The following is a 22,754-nucleotide window of genomic DNA, read 5'->3' as shown; positions in this document are numbered from 1 at the left end:
GTTACTCATTCTAAGCAGGAGGGGCCTAAAGAGAGCCTGGGACAACCACAGAGACCCCAGAGATAGACACCCGTGGACGTGGAGTTACAGGATTACAAGGGGCCTTGAACCTCAAAAGAGGAATAGATCACATGGGACAGATCCAGAGACCCAGTGCAGAGAGAGCACAGCAGTGGGGCAAGATGTCCAGTTGGGAGGGGGAATCAGCAGCCTGGCAGAAGCTGGGGACAAGGGAGGGTGGCAGGAGTTTCTGAGAGTCAGTGTGGAACATGAATGTTAAAAAAGAACCTGGGCCTATTTGGGGACTTTTTCCCACACATTCCCTAGCGGCAGCAGCAGCTCCTGTCAGGTCCAGTCTGGCTCTCCCTGCTGTGGCTGACACTAAAGCTACGTGGAGAGGTTGCTGAGATAGGGAGGAGAGGCACGCCGTTGCTAAGCAACCAGAGGCTGTGTACCTGGCAGCATAGGAGGGGGCCCTGGCCCCGTTTGTAGGGGGCAGGGCAGGCAGGGAGACAGTAAGGGAACAGAGTGGACGAAACTCAAGGCTCCCTCTCCATCCTCCTCATGAGTTACAGAAGAGAGACGTACTTGTCAATCCAAGTGTTAATGAGTGTGTAAGTGTGTGGTCCTTCTCCAGGGTGCTGTGACTGTGTGTGCACTTGCCTGTGATATACTCCTCAGACTCTCTCTTGAGAGCAGCCAGTGGTGGGGATTCGAGCTAGGGGACAAAAGACCAGGTTAAGCATTTTTCATCAGGTGACAGAAGGGGTCAAATGCCCCATCCGCTTAAAGGAGTTTCTGCAGAAATGCATAGGCCAGAGGGCAGAAACTTGGCAGGAGGTGGAATGGAGAGTCTGGTTGACCCTGCTGCGTTGGCCTCCCAAGTCTGATGGAGGCTCCGTAAAAGAGAGGCAGTGTGATAGTGGGGTCTCTCATTCATCCCGGAAATCTCAGTGTTCTCAAAACTGAAGATCTCCATTGTATTTCATTATTTTCATTCTGTTACTTAAAATTTGTTTTCAGGTTGGCTGGAGTTCAACAGAAGCAACCACCAATAGGAAAGAGTACATTCTTTCTCCTTTGAGCCCTGTCGCTCATTGAACCACACCCCTAACAAGTCTGTCAGGAAGTAGCTCAGGCCTTCATGCAGCGTGGACTCAGGGCCATCACCATTCTTCTGCCGCTTCCTCCACCGGCTCAGCCAGCCCCTGTCCCCAAAGAGCACCTTCCTTTAACAGTTGTTTATTGAGCACCCGTGACAGGGCACTGGGGAAGTGACGGGGTGGGCACCATGGTGGTTCATGCTCAGCACCCCCTCTGGAGTGCCAGCCTGCCCACTGGTGTCTTGCCAAACTCTGGTTCTCCCCCTTGCCCTCCACTCACACATGTTGCACATACTGGTTAATAACTTCTTGAGGTCTGTCCGGGTATGGTCCCCAAATTCCACAGGGAACAGGGTATGCTTCAGCCCCCGCTTGCTCTCAGTTATTATTTATTATTGTTGTGTGCGTATTCTGTGTCTGACTCTTTGTGACCCCGTGGACTGTAGCCTGCCAGGCTCCTCTGTCTATGGGATTCTCCAGGCAAGAATGCTCGAGTGGATTGGCATGCCCTCCTCCAGGGGATCTTCCCAACCTAGAGATCAAACCCATGTCTCCTGCATCTCCTGCATTGGCAGGCAGATTCTTTACCACTGCTCCCCCGGGAAGACACCCCCCTACCCCCAAACATCCACTCCCCCACGCCCACCACCCCTGCTCTCAGTAAGAGCTGGGAAATCGCTTCATCTCACACACTCCCCACTTGCCCCTGGAAGGCTGTGTTGCTGGGAAGACTCAGGGGCCAATAAGAGGCTGTCTTAGTCCTGATCCATGAGAAAGTTTAAAAATCAAGGATAGAAAGGTATAAGCTTTGTTTTGTTTTCATTCCTGCTTGATGCCAGGCACTCTGAAAGGCATTAGATGCCCTCTTATCATCATCCTACAATAGCTCAGCTGACATACAATTATCATCCTTATTTTACAGAGGATGAAGCTCAGAGAGTTTAAGGAATGTGTGCATATTCGTCCAAGAGGTGGCTGTAGGATTCCAACCTGGGCCCCTCTGTGCCCAGTCATGGGTCAGAGAGAAAATGGTTTCACTGTTGCCAAAAGAAGGAACACTGGAGGGGCCCAGGACTCCACACAGAGGGGAGACCTCAGAGGGTAATCGGAACTGTACTCTCATGAATTCATTGCTGCAGCTGCTAATGAGGAAGAAAAGGGCACTGAGAAACCCAGCATGGTCACACAGGGACCTCGGAATTGCTCAGATTTCTGGGGAGAAAACCTGGGGAGAAGGCTGAGTCAGGCAGATCTGAGATCCAATCCCAGCTAGTCATTTCTAGCAGTGTGGCCTTAGATGAGTCACTGACCCTCTTTGAGCTTCAGTTTCCTCCAGGATAACGTGAGGGTGATACTCACAAACTACTGCAAAGATTACAATACATAATGTAAATGTGCCTTGCTACAAAGCCCCTCTCCTTCCATCCCCGACAGGAGAAGATCGTGTGTAACTGAGGCCAGATGCCAGAGTGGTGCAAATCTGTTGGTATAGTACCAGGATGCTCAAAGCATGGCAGAGGTTTGTGGAACACCTTAGAGGGTTCTCTCTCTCTCTCTCTCTCTCGTGGCAGGGTGGAGGAAGGTCGTGTTAAAGCAGAAGTGTCAAGAAAGGGCCAAAGAAGAGTCCTCTACTGGAACAGACGGCATAACGATGACAGATGACAGAGGGAACACAATTCCCAACACCCGTTCTCTACCCATTTCTCTCCTAAAGCAGATATTTAAAGTGGAAACGAAAGCACTGAAGTTCTGGAAAAGTGAGAATCACATCTATAGCCCATTCATTCGATGACTTCTGGTCTCCACCCCGTGAAGTTCAGCATCGAGGGACCTTGCACAGATGGTTGTGGTAGCATTTCCCCCGGTCTGTGAAGAATCCTGGAGAACAGAAGGGAAGCAAAGACTGGAGGTGAAAATAGGAGCTTCCAGTCTTTAGGAGGAGGGAAAGTTCAGTTTTCAAAACTCCAGGCTTGAACCCCACCCCCACACCATTTTGGAAGGTGAGCAAGGAAAGCAAGGGTCATCAGGAGCTAGCTGAGGTTTGGTAACCCCTGATTCAGTGGGCACGGGCATCACCTGGGAGACGGTCAGCACTGCTGAGAAGGTCAGCCCACTCCAGAACTACTCTTCGCAACGTTCATTTTAACAAGATTTCAGGGGTGATTCGAATGTACATTCAAGACTGAAGAAAACTTCACAAGAGAAAATTGGAACTACATGCGATCATGGATTGTGCTGGTCATTTCACAGTATATACAAATATTGAATCATCATTATGTTGTATACCTGAAACTAATACAATGTTATATGTCCATTGTACCTTAAAAAGAGAGAGAATTAAAAACAACAACAACAACAACAGATGCCTGTATGGGAAAGGAATCTAAAAAAAAAAAGAAAGTGGATATATGTGTGTATATAACTGATTCACTTGTTGTACACTTGAAACTAACACAGCATTTTAAATCAACTATGCTATGCTGTGCTTAGTGATGTCCAACTCTTCGGACCCCCATGGACTATAGCCTGCCAAGCTCCTCTGTGCATGGGATTCTCCAGGCAAGAATACTGGAGTGGGTTGCCATTTCCTTCTCCAGGGGATCTTCCCAACCGAGGGATCGAACCCAGGTCTCCCTCATTGCAGGCAGATTCTTTACCATCTGAGCCACCAGAGAAGCCCAAGAATATTGGAGTGAGTAGCTTATCCCTTCAGGGGATCTTCCCGACCCAGGAGTCAAACTGGGCTCTTCTGCATTGCAGGCAGATTCTTTACCCGCTGAGCTACCAGGGAAGCCCGGATCAACTATGCTGCTAAGTCGCTTCAGTCGTGTCTGACTCTGTGCGACCCCATAGACGGCAGCCCACCAGGCTCCCCCATCCCTGGGATTTTCCAAGCAAGAACACTGGAGTTGCCATTTCCTTCTCCAGTGCGTGAAAGTGAAGTTGCTCAGTCGTGTCCAACTCTTTGCGACCCCATGGACTGCAGCCTACCAGGCTCCTCTGTCCATGGGATTTTCCAGGCAAGAGTACTGGAGTGGGTTGCCATTGCCTTCTTTAAAGCAAAACAAAACAAACAGATAGAGAAGCGCTGCTTGACCTGTCCTTAGACCCTCTACAAGGTGATTGATTTGTAAATGTCATCAAAAGCTAGGAGTCTCTCCAGAGGCCTCTCCCTGTATGGAGGTTAGTGAGGAGAGGCACTGGCTGGGACCAGCAGCTTATTTGACTTGTTTTAAACCGTGAGTTTCCAGGAACTCTTACTTTGAAGAGGCAGTTCAGCTCAGTTCAGTCGCTCAGTCGTGTCCGACTATTTGCGACCCCATGAATTGCAGCACACCAGGCCTCCCTGTCCATCACCAACTCCCGGAGTTCACCCAAACTCATGTTCATCAAGCCGGTGATGCCATCCAGCCATCTCATCCTCTGTCATCCCCTTCTCCTCCTGCCTCCAACCCCTCCCAGCATCAGTCTTTCCCAATGAGTCAACTCTGCATGAGGTGGCCAGAATATTGGAGTTTCAGCTTTAGCATCAGTCCTTCCAATGAACACCCAAGACTGATCTCCTTTAGAATGGACTGGTTGGATCTCCTTGCAGTCCAAGGGACTCTCAAGAGTCTTCTCCAACACCACAGTTCAAAAGCATCAATTCTTCAGCGCTCAGCTTTCTTCACAGTCCAACTTTCACATCCATACATGACAACTGGAAAAACCATAGCCTTGACTAGATGAACCTTTGTGGGCAAAGTAATGTATCTGCTTTTGAATATGCTATCTAGGTTGGTCATAACTTTCCTTCCAAGGAGTGTCTTTTAATTTCATGGCTGCAATCACCATCTGCAGTGATTTTGGAGCCCCCCAAAATAAAGTCTGACACTGTTTCCACTGTTTCCCCATCTATTTGCCATGAAGTGATGGGACCAGATGCCATGATCTTCATTTTTTGAATGTTGAACTTTAAGCCAACTTTTCACTCTCCTCTTTCACTTTCATCAAGAAGCTTTTTAGTTCCTCTTCACTTTCTGCCATAAGGGAGGCCACAGCTAAAGATGTTTGAAAATTCTCTATGCTCTGTTATGCAATATCTATGCTATAGAATACTGCACAGCCTTACAAAATATTGAGTGGATCTGAGCCCACTGACACACAACAGTCTCAGAAATTGCTCAGTGAAAAAAGCAAACCTTGGACTTCCCTGGTGGCCCAGTGGTTAACACTCTGGCCTTCCATTGCAGGGGCACAGGTTCAATGGATCCCTGGTTGGGGAACTAAGATCCCACAAAAAACAAGTCTCACTTATGGACATGGTGGCAGGGGAGGAAGGAGAGGGTGAGACGTACTGAATACCACAGAAACATACATTACCATATGTAAACTAGATAACCAATGGGAATTGGCTGTATGACTCAGGAAACTCAACTGGGGCTCTGTAACAGCCTAGAGGCATGGGATGGGGAGGGAGATGGGAGAGAGGTTCCAGAGGGAGGGGTCATACGTAAACCTGTGGTAGATTCATGTTGATATTGGTGGAAACCAGCACAATACTGTGATGCAATTATCCTTCAGTTAAAAATAAATAAATAAATAAAACAAGTCTCAGAGACATCTATGTAATAGGTCATTTATGCAAATAAGCATGTATAGGTATATATATATATATTCATCAATTACCTAATGGTTAGGGCTTTTTCATTCAGGTTTCACGCTGTCCCACTCTGACAGGGGTTAAGATGAAAGCTTCCTAACCTGTCTGGCCCCTGGGGTGGGAACACTCAAGCAGGTGGGGTTCAGAAAAGCTATGATCTTTTCTTTCTCTAGTCTGTCTTTGTGATCTCCCTGGCACGGGGGCTTCAGGGTAGCCAGACTTCTTACAGTGTGGCTTACAGCTCTAGAATTGTGTGTCCTAACACAGACAGCCAAGGGGAATCAATATTGTTTCTTAAGACAAGCCTTGGGTGTCAGCTCACATCACTTTTGTCACAGAGAGGCGTGCTCAGACGGACAGAGGACAGAACCTCCACCTGATGGGGTGTGGCAAGGTTTGGAAAGAGCACGTGGGATGGGAAATATTGTCACGGCCATTTTTGGAAAATACATTCTGCCACAAGAAGTTCATATCCAGGAATGCAAATATATAGAAAGAAGATCTGGAAGTATCCATACCAAACTATCAGTAAACTTTATCTCTAGGGAAAATGGGATGCAAATGTATTTTAGCTTACCTTCACATGTATCGTGCTTGTTGTTTAGTGGCTAAGTCTTGTCCAACTCTCTGCGAGCCCAGGGACTGTAGCCCACCAGGCTCCTCTGTCCATGGGATTTCCCAGGCAAGAATACTGGAGTGGGTTGCCATTTTCTTCACCAGGGGATCTTCCTGACCCAGGATCAAACCCGAGGCTCTGGCATCTCCTGCCCACTCCAGTATTCTTGCCTGGAGAATCTCATGGACAGAGGAGTCCGGTAGGTTACAATCCATAGGGTCCAAAGAGTCAGACATGACTGAGTGACTGAGCATCCACGCAATATACATTATTTTATTCATTTAATAAAAAGGAAACTAAAGAGAAGGAAAAAGTAAAACTTTGCCGTAAGCCTCTTAAAATTATTTAACAGTTTGGTATTTCTAGGGAATGTTGTATAATGTATCTGAATTTCATGAAAAACACTGATTTAGATTGATTATAATATATTTAAACAAGGTACAGAAATATGGGCATTATTATTATTCTCTTTATTGAGCTATAATGACATATAAGATTGTATAAGTTTAAGGTGTACAGTATGATGATTTGATAATTATGAATTGCAAAATGATTATCCAATAAGGTTAGTTAACACCACCAACAACCTCACATAATTATCGTGTGTGTGTGTGTGTGTGTGTGTGTGTGTGTGTTTTGTGAGAACAAACACACACTTTTTGCCTTCTTTGCTAGGAGAAAAGTCTCCTAGCAACTTTCAGGTGTAAGAATACAGTGTTGTTAAATATAGTCACCATGCTATAAATTAGATCCAAGATTTATTCCTCTTAATACTAGGTCTGTACCCTTTAGCCAATATATCCCCATCTCCCCACCTTCTATGAATAAGATTACTAATTTAACAAATATTTATTGAATACCTATGTGTGTTAATTGAACAGCTATTCTGAGAACATTTTTGTTCTGAGTTCATTCTGAGGGACATCTCTGGTAGTTTCATACATTGCCTCATCCTTTTTCACACGGTTATCTGGAAAGGGAAAAGGCAGGCTTGGCATCTTCGTGTAAAAAGACTTCAATATATTAGGTAAGAATAATGAAAATGTTCAGCCTCACTCTTGTAGTTATCTATTGCTATATAACAAACCACCTTGAAACTTAGTGGCTTTGAGGGACTTCCCTGGTGGTCCAGTGGCTAAGAGACTCTGCATCAAATGGGCCCAAGTTTGATCCCTAGTCGGGGAGCTAGATCCCACATGCTGCCGCTGCTTCCATGCTGCAAGGATCGAAGATCTCACATGCCACAATAAGACCCAGCAGAGCCAAATAAATAAACATTTTCAAAACAACTTAGTGGCTTGTAGAGCAAATAATGGACACTTAAGGGAGGAAAGGGGGGTGGGATGAATTGGGAGATTGAGACTGACATACACACCATCACTAAGTATAAAATAGATAACTAATGAGAACCTACTGTTTAGCGCAAAGAACTCTATTCAATCCTCTGTGGTGACCTAAATGAGAAGAAAATCCAAAAAAGAGGAGATATGTGTATATGTATTGCTGATTCACTTTGCTGCACAGTGGAAACTAATACAGCATTGTAAAGCAACTATATTCCAATAAATTTTTTTTTGAAAAAAGAAGAGAGAAAGGAAAGATAAAAAGAAAATAAATACAGAAAGTCAATAAACATTTGAGCTGAGCAACCTAATAAACTGTATTAGTCAGGATTCTCCAGAGAAGCAGAACTGATGGGATGTGTGTATATAGAGACTGAGTTTCATTTGTTTCAGAACATCGTGTAGAGTTTGGTCTCATCTGTATACACAATTGAAGAAGTAAACGGCTGTTTCCTGGAAAGGACATTTACCAGAATCTTAATTGTAATTTTCTCTGAGAGGTGAAATTTCAGGTAATTTTTGTAACATTTATTGGAGGCATATTATGTGTCAGGCATTCTTTCAAGTATTTTACATGGGTTAAGTTCATTCAATAATCTGAAAAAACAAAAACAAATCTTAGTGGCTTAAAACTTCCTCCTTCTCCTCCTCCTCCTCACCATCATTATGGCTCTGGGCTTGACTGAGCTCAGCCCAGCAGTTCTGTTTTAGAGTCTCTCATGAGGTTGCAGACAGACAACGGCAGGAGTCCTCCCAAAGTCCTCCTCATGCGTGTAGTTGCCAGCTAGGACCCCACCTGGGAACATGAACTGGGACACCCTCACCTGACTCCTCTGGGTCACCTCGGCTCCCTCACTACATGGCAGTGGCCTCCGTGAGCAAATGTTGCATCGAGACAGGATGCAAGGCATAGCATTTGTTGTGACCTGGATTTAGAAGTCACATAGCTTCATCTTCAGTGTAGCTCTAGGCCTCCCCCTTCAAGAGAAGGGAGCACAGAGGCCGCCTCTCAATGGGTGGAGTGTCGATGCCATGGTGAGAAGAGCGTGGCGGGTGGGAGAATTTGTTATGCCCATGTTAGAAGATACAATCTGCTATCAGTTCAGTTCAGTTTAGTTGTTCGGTCATGTCTGACCCTTTGTGACCCCATGGACTGCAGCACGCCAGGCTTCCCTGTCCTTCACCATCTCCCGAAGTTTGCTCAAACTCATGTCTGTCGAGTTGGTGATGCCATCCAACCGTCTCATCCTCTGTCTTCCCCTTCTCCTCCTGCCTTCACTCTTCCCCAGCATCAGGGTCTTTTTCAATGAGTCAGTTCTTCGCATCAGGTGGCCAAAGTATTGGAGCTTCAGCTTCAGCATCAGTCCTTTCAATGAATATTCAGGATTGATTTCCTTTAGAATTGACTGGTTTGATCTCCTTTCACTCCAGGGACTCTCAAGAGTCTTCTCCAACACCATAGTTCAAAAGCCATGTTCAGTAATTATCAAAGAAATGAAAACTGAACAATCATGCTTGAATTTTTAAAGAAACAGTGGAGTCAGTTAACCCAAAGCCAAGTCCTTCCATGTCAGGCCAGATGGGCTAAGATGTGGTGCAGTGGTGACTGCTCCCCAAATCTCGGTAGCTTAACATATTAAGTCTTGGTGCCTGTGCCCGGCTATCTCTCCAGGGTGCCACCAACTGGTGACTCAGCTCATGACACTTGTCAAACTATTAGTTGGTAGGGGAGGTAGTAGGTAGTCACTCAGGAGTGGCCCAGGCTGATGAAGGCTTTACCATCTTGTTGCTGCACTATCTGGACTGCAGACACCAATGAGGGAAAGAAAGACCAGAGAATCACATGTAGGATTTTTATTGCCTCAACCTGGAAGTGACGCACATTACACCTCCACTCACGTTTCATTGGTCCAAACTGTTCTTACAGTCTGTCTAGCTGCAAGGGGCTGGGGAATGTAGCAGAGGAATTGAGGATTGGGGTGAGCTTGGTCCCTGTGACATCTTGTACAGCCCCCGACAAGGCCATATGCGATCCGTCCTTCCACTGTATCTCTCAGACTTTTCCTCCAGGCATGCACATGGCTTACCCCTTCACCTCCTTCAGGTCATTGCTGTGATGTTACCTCCTCAATGAAGCCTCTCTAGGTTACCCTACTGAAAATCGTAGCTTACCCCTTATTCTCTGTTCCCCTGTGTTGGTCCTTATTCTACTTTTTCCAAAGTAGAATTACTTCTTTTTCTCTCTTTTCTAAAGAATATTAATTTAATTTAATTTATTTATTTGAAGTGTGCTGGGTCTTACTTGCAGCATGTGGGACTTTCAATCCTGGTTGCAGCTTGCGAACTCTTAGTTATGATGTGAGATCTAGTTCCCTGACCAGGGTTCAAACCTGGGCCCCCTACGTTGGGAACTTGGAGTTCTAGTCACTGGACCACCAGGGAAGTCCTTACTTTTTTTTTAACTGAAGTATAGCTGATTTACGTATTTTGTTAGTTTCAGATTTATAGCAAATTACTCGGTTATATATATATATATATTCTTTTTTCAATTCTTTTCCATTATAGTTTATCAAAAGCAACTGCATATAGTTCCCTGTGCTATACAGTAAATCCTTGTTCAAAGCACTTTTTGCTTCTAACAGACTAAAATATCTTTTTTGCTACAATGTCAACACCATGAAGGCATCAATCTATGTCTGCTTTGTTTAAAGATGGATCCCGAGAACCTAGGATAGTGCCTGGTACATAGACAGTACTTAATAAATATTTGCTGAAAGACTGAATTTTTAAAAATACTTGCTGTTGGCAAGGTTGTGGTAAGACTAACATTTCTATGCCCTCTTAGTGGGACTCTAAATTGGTGTGATACAGTTTTAAATAAACTTTTAATTTTGGAATAGTTTTAAATGTACAGAAAAGTTGCAGAAACAGTACAGAGAGTTCCTGTTTCTCCCCACGGTTAACAGTTTACATTGCTATGGTACATTTGTTAAAACTAAGAAACCAATATTAACATATTATTATTAACTAGACTCTAGACTTTATTCAGTTTCACCAGTTTTCCCATTAATGTCTTATTTTCTATTCCCGGATCCAGTCCAGGGTACCACACTGCATTTGGAAATCTGTATTTCTTATTTTCATTTTATTTTTTTAAGTTCTTTAATTTATTTGTTTCCCTCAGGTTGAGGCACACTGGCTTAGTTGCTGGGAGGCATGTGGGGATCTTAGTTCCCCAGCCAGGGTTCGAACCCACATCCCCTGCATTGCAAGGCAGATTCTTCACCCCTGGACCACCAGGAAAGTCTTGGCAACCTGTATTTTTAAAATGTGTGTTCCTTGCAGAGGAAGGGGCCGCCTATGCTGCACTGATGGTGGTAGAAAGGCAACTGAGAGGTCTCACAGTCCCATGAGGGCAGGTTTAGGTTGACTGGCAAGAGTCATGCTGGGCTTCCTTCTGGGTCCAGGACTCTTGGCCCCAGCAAGGTGCACCAGTTTGCTCTCACATTCTGTTCCCCCTCTCTTTGTTAATTGATACTGATTTTCTGGAGGATGTTAGGTCACATACAAAAAGTGCCTACCCTTCAACACAGCATCTTTTTTTCTAGGAATATAGTCTGAGAAAATAAATCCAGGCATAAAGATTACGTACTAAGATGAATCAGGAAGGAATCTTTGTAAATAATAAAATATGGCACTGAAGAACTTGAGCAAGCAGGGATTGGCTGGGAGATGCCAAGGGGCACTCAGGGTTGTAAGGGGTTAGGTGACTTGCGCTGGGAAAGGTGACACGCTGACCCTTCTGGGGATCTCAGTGCCAGAAACTGGTGGCCATCTCTCCACGGTGCTGCCAGCTGGTGACTCAGCTACCACTGGCTTCCCTTCCTGGGTGCCGCCCTCAGAATTCAAATTCTCGTGGCAGAGGGGAAGAGAGTCTGTGTCTATTCTAGAACCTGGAGTCGAGTGTCCTGGTCAGTGGGAGGCAGATTCTGCAAATCATTAACCCCACCAGTCATTTAGAGGAAGAGAGGATCAGTTGACTAAAGGAAAAGATCCGGGACTTCCGTGCTAGTCCAGTAGTTAAGACTCTGTGTTTCCACCGCAGGGGACACAGGTTTGATCCTTGGTGAGGGAACTAAGATACTAAAAAAAGGAAAAAAAGACCCAGAAAGAACAGTGTCAACAGGGCCCCCTACAAGGAATTTGCAACATAGCATTCTTTTATATATCAAAACTTAACCCTCTAAATGGTTATTTAATAGTGGGTGGATTAAGTAAATTAGGGTATATTCCATTTAATATGGTGATATGTTTACAGTGTTAAATGGAATAAGGAGTTAATGAAATAAGATGCATAGTGTGATTCTAATTACAAATATGATTGGAAGAGAATGCATCAAAATGTTATAAGTAGCTATCATTTAGTGATGGTATCATGAATTATTTTAACCTTTGTTTCTTTTTAAAAAAGATTTCTTTTTTTATTTACTGTTTGTCTGCGGTGGGTCTTTGTTGTTGCTCTTTCTATAGTTGCAGCCAGCAGGGGCTACTCTCCAGTCGCAGTGCACCAGCTTCTGACTGCGACGGCTTCTCTTGCTGGGGAGCACAGGCTGCAGGGGTGGGCTTCAGTAGTCATGGTGCGTGGGCGCAGTGGGCTCATTACTTGAGGTGCATGGGCTCAGTTGCTCTGTGGCATGTGGGAACCTCTCAGACCAAGGATTGAACTAGCGTCCCCTACTTTGCAAGGAGGACTCTTCACCACTGACCCACCAAGGAAGCCCCCTTTTGTTTTTTGCCTTTTAAATATTTTCTAAATTTTCCAGAACTATATAAAAAAAGATCTTCATAACCCTGATAACCACGATGGTGTGATCACTCACCTAGAGCCAGAAAACCTGGAATGCAATGATGTACTCTGCATACAAGTGGGCCTTAGGAAGCATCACTACCAACAAAGCTACTGGGGGTGATGGAATTCCAGTTGAGCTATTTCAAATCCTGAAAGATGATGCTGTGAAACTGCTGCACTCAATATGCCAACAAATTTGGAAAACTCAGCAGTGGTTACAGGACTGGAAAAGGTCAGTTTTCATTCCAATCCCAAAGAAAGGCAAGGCCAAAGGATGTTCAAACTACTGCACAATTGCACTCATCTCACATGCTAGTAAAGAAATGCTCAAAATTCTCCAAGCCAGGCTTCAACAGTACGTGAACCATGAATTTCCAGATGTTCAAGCTGGATTTAGAAAAGGCAAGGGAACCAGAGATCAAATTGCCAACACCCATTGGATCATTGAAAAAGCAAGAGAGTTCCAGAAAAACATCTTCAGTTCAGTTCAGTTCAGTCGCTCAGTCGTGTCTGACTCTTTGCAATCCCATGAATTGAAGCACGCCAGGCCTACCTGTCCATTACCAACTCCCGGAGTTCATTCAAACTCATGTCCATTTAGTCGGTGATGCCATCCAGCCATCTCATCCTCTGTCATCCCCTTCTCCTCCTGCCCCCAATTCCTCCCAGCATCAGAGTCTTTTCCAATGAGTTAACTCTTCACATGAGGTGGCCAGAGTATTGGCGTTTCAGCTTTAGCATCAGTCCTTCCAATGAACACCCAGGACTGATTTCCTTTAGAATGGACTGGTTGGATCTCCTTGCAGTCCAAGGGGCTCTCAAAAGTCTTCTCCAACACCACAGTTCAAAAGCATCAATTCTTCGGCACTCAGCTTTCTTCACAGTCCAATTCTCACATCCATACATGACCACTGGAAAAACCACAGTCTTGACTAGATGGACCTTTGTGGACAAAGTAATGTCTCTGCTTTTCAATATGCTATCTAGGTTGGTCATAACTTTCCTTCCAAGGAGTAAGCGTCTTTTGATTTCATGGCTGCAATCACCATCTGCTGTGATTTTGGAGCCCCCCAAAACAAAGTCGGACACTGTTTCCACTGTTTCCCCATCTATTTGCCATGAAGTGATGGGACCAGATGCCATGAGCTTAGTTTTCTGAATGTTAAGCTAACTTTTTCACTCTTCTCTTTCACTTTCATCAAGAGGCTGTTCAGTTCCTCCTCACTTTCTGCCATAAGGGTGGTGTCATCTGCATATCTGAGGTTATTGATATCTCTCCTGGCAATCTTGATTCCAGCTTGTGTTTCTTCCAGTCCAGCGTTTCTCATGATATACTCTGCATACAAGTTAAACAAGCAGGGTGACAATATACAGCCTTGATGCACTCCTTTTCCTATTTGGAACCAGTCTGTTGTTCCATGTCCAGTTCTAACTGTTGCTTCCTGACCTGCATATAGGTTTCTCAAGAGGCAGGTCAGGTGGTCTGGTGTTCCCATCTCTTTCAGAATTTTCCACAGTTTATTGTGATCCACACAATCAAAGGCTTTGGCATAGTCAATAAAGCAGAAATAGATGTTTTTCTGAAACTCTCTTGCTTTTTTGATGATCCATTGGATGTTGGCAATTTGATCTCTGGTTCCTCTGCCTTTTCTAAAACCAGCTTGAACATCTGGAAGTTCACGGTTCACGTATTGCTGAAGCCTGGCTTTGAGAATTTTGAGCATTACTTTACTAGCATGTGAGATGAGTGCAATTGTGTGGTAGTTTAACCATTCTTTGGCATTGCCTTCCTTTGGGATTGGAATGAAAGGAGCTGACTGTGGCTCAGATCATGAACCCCTTATTGCCAAATACAGACTTACGTTGAAGAAAGTAGGGAAAACCACTAGACCATTCAGGTATGACCTAAATCAAATCCCTTATGATTATTCAGTGGAAGTGAGAAATAGATTTAAGGGACTAGATCTGATAGATAGAGTGCCTGATGAACTATGGACGGAGGTTCATGACATTGTACAGGAGACAGGGATCAAGACCATCCCCATGGAAAAGAAATGTAAAAAAGCAAAATGGGTGTCTCAGGAGGCCTTACAAATAGCTGTGAAAAGAAGAGAAGCGAAAAGCAAAGGAGAAAAGGAAAGATATAAGCATCTGAATGCAGAGTTCCAAAGAATAGCAAGGAGAGATAAAAAACCCTTCCTCAGTGATCAAAGCAAAGAAATAGAGGAAAACAACAGAATGGGAAAGACTAGAGAAAAACATCTACCTCTGCTTCATTGACTAAAGGCCAAAGACTTTGACTGTGTGGATCACAACAAACTGTGGAAAATTCTTCAAGAGATGGGAACACCAGACCACCTTACCTGCCTCCTGAGAAATCTGTATGCAAGGCAAGAAGCAACAGTTAGAACTGGACATGGAACAACAGACTGGTTCCAAATTGGGAACGGAGTATGTCAAGGCTGTATATTGTCACCCTGCTCTTTTAACTTCTATGCAGAGTACATCATGAGAAACGCAAGGCTGGATGAAGCACAAGCTGGAATTAAGTTTACTGGGAGAAACATCAATAACTTCAGATACACAGATGACACCACCCTTATGGCAGAAATGAAAGAAGCACTAAAGAACCTCCTGATGAAAGTGAAAGAGGAGTGTGAAAAAGCTGGCTTAAAACTCAACATTCAAAAAACTAAGGTCACGGCATCTGGTCCCATCACTTCATGGCAAATAAATGGGGAAACAATGGAAATAGTGAGAGACTATTTTCTTGGGCTCCAAAAGACTGCAGCCATGAAATTAAAAGACACTTGCTCCTTGGAAGTAAAGCTATGACCAACCTAGACAGTATATTAAAAAGCAGAGACATTACTTTGCCAACAAAGGTCCATCTAGCCAAAACTATGGTTTTCCCAGTAGTCATGTATGGATGTGAGAGTTGGACCATAAAGAAAGCTGAGTGCTGAAGATTTGATGCTCTTGAATTGTGGTGTTGGAGAAGACTCTTGAGAGTCCCTGGAGTGAAAGGAGATCAAACCAGTCAATTCTAAAGGAAATCAATCCTGAGTATTCATTGAAAGGGCTGATGCTGAAGCTCCAATGCTTTGGCCACCTGATGTGAAGAGCTGACTCATTGGAAAAGACCCTGATGCTGGGAAAGATTGAAGGCAGAAGGAGAAGGGGAAGACAGAGGATGAGATGGTTGGATGGCATCCCGGACACGATGGACATGAGTTTGAATAAGCCCCGGGAGTTGGTGATGGACAGGGAAGCCTGGCGTGCTGCATTCTATGGGGTAGCAAAGAGTCAGACACGACTGAGCGACTGAACTGAACTGAAATTTTCTACAATGAATATGTATTATAATATGGAAAAACCTAATTTTAAAAAATGTTCATACTCTTTGATCTAGCAATTTCTGTCCTAGTATTCTAGGGAGATATTTAGAAATATAAATAAAGATCTTATATTCAAAAACATCCTGGAATGTGAAGTCAAGTGGGCCTTAGGATGAATCACTACGAACAAAGCTAGTGGAGGTGATGGAATTCCAGTAGAGCTATTGCAAATCCTGAAAGATGATGCTGTGACAGTGCTACACTCAATATGCCAGCAAGTTTGGAAAACTCAGCAGTGGCCACAGGACTGGAAAAGGTCAGTTTTCATTCCAATCCCAAAGAAAGGCAACACCAAAGAATACTCCAACTACCGCACAACTGCACTCATCTCACATGCTAGTAAAGTAATGCTTAAAATTCTCCAAGCCAGGCTTCAATAGTACATGAACCGTGAACTTCCAGATGTTCAAGCTGGTTTTAGAGAAGGCAGAGGAACCAGAGATCAAATTGCCAACATCCCCTGGATCATGGAAAAAGCAAGAGAGTTTCAGAAAAACATCTATTTCTGCTTTATTGGCTATGCCAAAGCCTTTGACTGTGTGGATCACAATAAACTGGAAAATTCTGAAGGAGATGGGAATACCAGACCACCTGACCTGCCTCTTGAGAAACCTATATGCAGGTCAGGAAGCAACAGTTAGAACTGGACGTGGAACAACAGATTGGTTCCAAATAGGAAAAGGAGCACGTCAGGGCTGTATATTGTCATCCTGCTTATTTAACTTATATGCAGAGTACATCATGAGAAATGCTGGGCTGGAAGAAACACAAGCTGGAATTAAGATTGCCGGGAGAAATATCAATAACTTCAGATATGCAGATGATACCACCCTTATGGCAGAAAGTGAGGAGGAACTGAACAGCCTCTTGATGAAAGTGAAAGAGGAGAGTGAAAAAGTTGGCTTAAAGCTCAACATTCAGAAAACTTAAGCTCATGGCATCTGGTCCCATCACTTCATGGCAAATAGATGGGGAAACAGTGGAAACAGTGTCAGACTTTATTTTTCTGGGCTCCAAAATCACTGCAGATGGTGATTGCAGCCATGAAATTAAAAGACGCTTACTCCTTGGAAGGAAAGTTATGACCAACCTAGATAGCATATTAAAAAGCAGAGATATTACTTTGCCAACAAAGGTCCGTCTAGTGAAGGCTATGGTTTTTCCAGTGGTCGTGTATGGATGTGAGAGTTGGACTATGAAGAAAGCTGAACTCCAAAGAATTGAAGCTTTTGAACTGTGGTGTTGGAGTAGACTCTTGAGAGTCCCTTGGACTGCAAGGAGATCCAACCAGTCCATCCTAAAGGAGATCAGTCCTGGGTGTTCATTGGAAGGACTGATGCTGAGGCTGAAACTCCAATACTTTGGCCACCTGATATGAAGAGTTGACTCACTGGAAAAGACCTTGATGCTGGGAGGGATGGGGGGCAGGAGGAGAAGGGACAACAGAGGATGAGATGGCCGGATGGCATCACCGACTCAATGGACATGGGTTTGGGTGGACTCTGGCAGTTGATGATGGACAGGAAGGCCTGGTGTGCTGTGGTTCATGAGATCACAAAGAGTTGGACACAACTGAGCAACTGAATTGAACTCAAAAATATTCATTGCAGAATTATATGTTCTTGATCATGGAAAACTGTCCGATATTATACAAATGTTAAATACATGAACTATATGGCCTACATAATGTTTTGAAGAAATTTTAAGGAAATGGAGAACGTTTTTCATGGCTCAATGCACATAGCAGAATCCAATATTGCATATATAGTGTGATCTCAGCTACTCCATTCAGTCCCTCTGGTTTAATTCATCAGTGCTAATGCATCCTATGTCACTTGACTAGAAGTATGCCCTGTAGAACAGTTCTTCTCAAACAGTCTGTAGTAAAGGGCAACTGCTTAAAATTTTGAATTCTGTTATCGACTGATATTTTCGTGAAATATGAAAAAACCAAGTTACTAGAAAAATGAAATGAAGAGACCTATATAATATAAACTATAATCTCAGTTTTTTTATCATTAGAATCATGGGTACAACTGCAAGCTGTGAGTTTCTAAGTGTTTGCTGTCGATTTCTGCATGTGTCCTCGTAGCTGACCAGGCACAGACTGTAGCACCTAGTTGGAGCCTCACTGCTCTAGAACAAGGGCCACGCCACTCCTCCATGTTGCTAACCCCTGTTCTAGACGCATAGCATGTGCTGGCCTCCTTTTCTATAAGACTTGGATAAGCTTACTGTATTAACAGCACAGAAAGATGCTTCCTACTCCCCAAAGGTGGACCACTGCCACATTTCTCATGTAGCATTCCAAATAATATGTACCACTGACAGCTTTTCACATCAGTGCACTCAGATCTAGCTCATTTCTTTTTTTCCTTCTTTTAAAAAAATGTAATTAGTTTATTTTCGCCTGGGCTGGATCTTCATTGCTGCACGTGGACCTTCCCTAGTTGCGGCGAGCAGGGCTACCCTCCAGTTGCAGTGTATGGGCCACTCGTTGGAGTGGCTTCTTTTGTTGCAGAGCCGGGGCTCTAGCACACGGGCTCAGCGGTTGCAGCACACAGGCTCAGTGGTTGAGGCTCGTGGGCTCTAGGGCGCAGGCTCAGTAGCTGTGGTGCATAAACTTAGGTGGCCCCAAGGCGTGTGGAATCTTCCTGGACCAGGGATCAAACTGAAGTCTCCCGCATTGGCAGGCAGATTCTTTACCACTGAGCCACCAGGGAAGCCTGTGTTTGACTTTCATTTGGCGTGTTTTCAAGATTCTTCTATGTTGTAGCTTATATCAGTATTTCATTCTGATGGCTGAATATTCCATTGTATGGATATATCACCTTTTGTTTATCCACTTGTTAGCTGATGAGCAATGCGATTATTTCCACTTTTTGGCTATTAAGAATCATGATGCTATAAACATTTGTATACAGATTTTTGTGCAGACATATGCTCTCAATTTTCTTGGGATTTATACCTAGGAGTGAAATTGCTGACTCATATGGTAACTCTGTTTAGCGAGGAACTGCCAAACTGTTTTCCAAAGTGAGTCCACTATTTTACAGCCTCCTTAGCAATACCTGACTTGTAATTTCTCCACAGCCTCACCAACACTTGTTATTCCCTATTGTACTTTAGCTATCCTAGTGGGGGTGAAGTGGTATCTCATGATTTTGATTTGCATTTTTCTAATGACTAATGATGTTGAATATCATTTTTTCCTAATAATCTTGGGCCTTTACAGTCTTTTTTATAAAAATATTTTACTTATTTATCTTTGGGTGTGCTGGATCTTTGCTGTTGCACGGGGGCTCTCTGCAGTTGTGGCGAGCAGGGGCTGCTCTAGTTGCGGTGGGCCTGAGCCTCTCACTGCAGTGCCTTCTCTTGTGCGGAGCTCAGGCTCAGTAATTGTGGTCCAGGAGCTTAGTCACCTCAGGGCATGTGGGATCTTTTCAGACCAGGGGTCGAACCCATGTTTATTGGCAGGCAGATTCTTAACCACTGGACCACCAGGGGAACCCTGAGCATCACTTCATGTGCTTATTAGCCATTCATCTATCTTCTTTGGAGAAATGGCTTTTCAAATTCTTTGCCCATTTAATTGGGCTATCTTTTTGAGTTGTGCAAGGAGATCCAACCAGTCCATTCTGAGGGAGATCAGCCCTGGGATTTCTTTGGAAGGAATGATGCTAAAGCTGAAACTCCAGTACTTTGGCCACCTCATGTGAAGAGTTGACTCATTGGAAAAGACTCTGATGGTGGGAGGGATTGGGGGCAGGAGGAGAAGGCGACGACCGAGGATGAGATGGCTGGATGGCATCACTGACTCGATGGACGTGAGTCTGAGTGAACTCCAGGAGTTGGTGATGGACAGGGAGGCCTGGCGTGCTGCGATTCATGGGGTTGGGAAGAGCCGGACACGACTGAGTGACTGAACTGAACTGAACTGAAGAGTTCTTTATACATTGCAGATATAAATCCTTTGTCAGATATATGATTTGAAAACATCTCCCACTTTTGTGGGTTGTTTTATTTCCTTAAAGATGTCCTTTGAAACACAAGAGTTTTGAATTTTGATGAAGTTCAGTTTATCTACTTTTGTGCCTTGTGCTTTCAGTATCTAAAGAAACCACTGCCGAATCCAACATCATGAAAATTTATATCCATGCTTCTTCTAAGAGTTTTATAGTTTTAGCTTTTATATCTAGGTCTGTGATGTTTCTTTCATTTTTGTTTATGGTGTGAGGTACAAGTCCAGCTTCATTCTTTTGAATGTGGATATCCAGCATCCCGACACCATTTGTTGAAAAGACTACTCTTTCCCCATTGAATTGTCCTGGTACCCTGCACTTAAATATGCATATATTTAAAATATTTATTTATTTGGCTGCACCAGGTCTTAATTGCAGCATGCAGGATCTAATTCTCTGACTAGGGATCAAACCCAGGCCCCCTGCCCTGGGAGCACAGATCTCAGCCTACAGATCTCAGCCTCTGGACCACCAGAGAAGTCCCTGCCCTTGTTATTTCTGATGTTGCAAAATTGTCCACTGAAGAGGCTGTACGGGTATCTAGTCCCACCCATCGGAACTAAGTGCCTGTATCTCAGATTGGGCACCAATAGTCAGGAAAAGATGAGCTGGAGCACATCAGGGACCAACACCAGGGTGGAGTGGGGTGGGCTTGAAAGACAAGAGTGGCATGAGAGTGTGGGGTGATGGAAGTGGAAATGTTTCAGGGAAGAGTACAGGGGAATATAAATCTGAGCAGATGGACCTGAGTTTAAAGACTTTCTTCCCCTTATGGCTCTGGTGCTTTGTGCAGTTATCTGACCCTTTGGACTGCAGTTTCGTCATCTATTAAATGACACTGGTGACTGCTCACCTTTGTAGCTGTTGTGAGTAGTACGTGTGTGTAAATATCCCGGCAAGCACCGTAGCTACTGGGACTTTTCTATACGTGCTGTATGTGGCAGAGATCCTGTGACTGTGGGGGAGCGTCACAGCGGGATAGTGTCGGCATCATCTGGTGAATCTAAGTCTTTTAATGATGACCGATGTGTAGAAACTTGGCTCCACTGGTACATGTCACTGTCACCCAGAGCGAGGCGGTACTTGAAGTCTTTGACATGGTAAGTGGCGGGGGGAGGATGTGACTGAAACGGAATGTGACAGCAAGACAGATCCTGAGCGACAGAATGGAAAGGAGTGCAGGGAGACAGGCTGCACCGCGCAGACCTGTGTGTGCCTGCCCAGCAGGAGCTGCTCGGGGGTTCCGAGGGCAGGATAGGCGTCCATCTAGACTGTCCCCTCCTCCCAGCTTCCTGAAACCCAGGGGGAAAAGAGTGGGGCTTTCCTCCTGGACAGGGGATTTGGGCCAGAGTGTAGAGCCCACGATACAAGAAGCTGTGGCTCAGGGGCCTTTGGTGTTGTCATCCAAGGCTCAGGCAAAGAACCTGCTGCAAATGTGTGCAAAATGAGTGGAGTAGAACCTGGACTGGTTTCCCCTCCTCTTGGCTTTAGTCTTCAGAGTGGCCAATAAAAACGGAATCGAAATCTAAGCATGTCTTCCTCCTCTCTGTCCCCTGGGGGAGGGAAGAGAGGAATAAATGCCACATCTCATTAGGAACCAATGAGCTCAGGTAGGCAGGGTCCACAGTGGATGCCTGCAGAAAGGTAAGGGTGGGGGCCGCTGCAGGAAAGACTCCCCCACTCACCAGGGTGGATTTATCCCAGAACTTAGGTGCCTGCTCTGCAGGGGATGAAATAAGGGGTTAACAACAGATGCAGAGGTAACAGCTGTTTATATTAAAGTGAAATCAGAGGGGCCACAAGGACAGGAAATTAGCTCTCAGATGCAAGAATCCTGTTGGGTGAGAGAGAAAAGGGAAAGACTGCTTTTCGTACCGTATGAGGCTGAAATAATGAGTTCTTAAACACGAGGGACCCAAGGTGACTTTATATACAAGGTATAGAAGATTGGCATGAGTATTAGTTTGAATAGGGAAATGGGAACTCTTTCTCTGAGCTCAGAAGAAAGAATAAAAACCATGATTAAGGTTGCACAGGAGAGAATAAATACCCTGGTGACCCACATGTAAAACAGACTGTAAACAGGAGAGTGAGATTTGAGGTTAATGGAGGGTCATCTTGCCCAGGCCACCGTGTGTCACGAGGCCGAGTGGGCATTAATGAGCTCTGTCCACCCGGGGTGAGGGTCAGGGGTGGGAGGGTGTGAGGCGTCGCTGCAGCAGAGTGGCCTGGCCTCAGCAGGAGAGAACAGAAGCTGCTGCTGCAGTGGGGGTGGGGCAGGGAGCCCAGCCCTGCCTTGGGTCTGCAGAGAGAAGGGAGGCAGCAGGAATCAGGCCGCTGGGACAGTGCTTGCGTATGGGGAGGGCAGCAGCAGACACTAGGGCAGTAGCCTTCGCAGGGCAGGCCCTGGGTTCATTGCTTCCCATCAGGCTGGAAAATCATGGAGTTCTGTGGCTTATAAGCCACATGGCCGGCCTGGAGCCAATTAGAGACCCTGCCTGTGGGCCAGGGAGCCAGACTCCTCCCAGCTGGGGAAAGGCGAGACTCCTTGAGCCTTGCCTGGGCCTGAGTTCTGGGTGTCTGCAGGAAAGTGGAGCAGTGCATTAGTGTTAAGAAAAGCATCCAGTGAGGTAAGAAGGGCTTGGGGAGCACCCCCTGCCTCAGTCACTTCCGCAAGAATTTCTTGTTGAGAAGGAAGATGAGAAGGTTGACGTTGACCTTGGCCTTGTTGAAGAGTTTCATGACAGCCACACCCTCGTACTGGAGCTGCAGGAGGTCCTA

The 22,754-nt window shown here is 44.9% G+C and overlaps 1 protein-coding gene across 1 annotated transcript in view; it reads right to left on the bottom strand.

Annotated features, from left to right (window-relative positions):
- Positions 1-22,637: 22,637 nt before the first annotated feature.
- The window catches only part of IQGAP3 (IQ motif containing GTPase activating protein 3), a 39,455-nt gene continuing 39,338 nt past the window's right edge, over positions 22,638-22,754 (bottom strand). The window contains exon 38 of the mRNA XM_052637202.1: positions 22,638-22,751. Coding sequence (XP_052493162.1) covers positions 22,638-22,751 — 114 coding nt within the window. The remainder of the gene's footprint in view (positions 22,752-22,754) is intronic.

Source organism: Budorcas taxicolor, chromosome 3 (assembly GCF_023091745.1).
Source record: "Budorcas taxicolor isolate Tak-1 chromosome 3, Takin1.1, whole genome shotgun sequence".
Classification (NCBI taxonomy): Eukaryota; Metazoa; Chordata; class Mammalia; order Artiodactyla; family Bovidae; genus Budorcas; species Budorcas taxicolor.
This window is presented reverse-complemented; position numbering and strand designations above follow the sequence as displayed.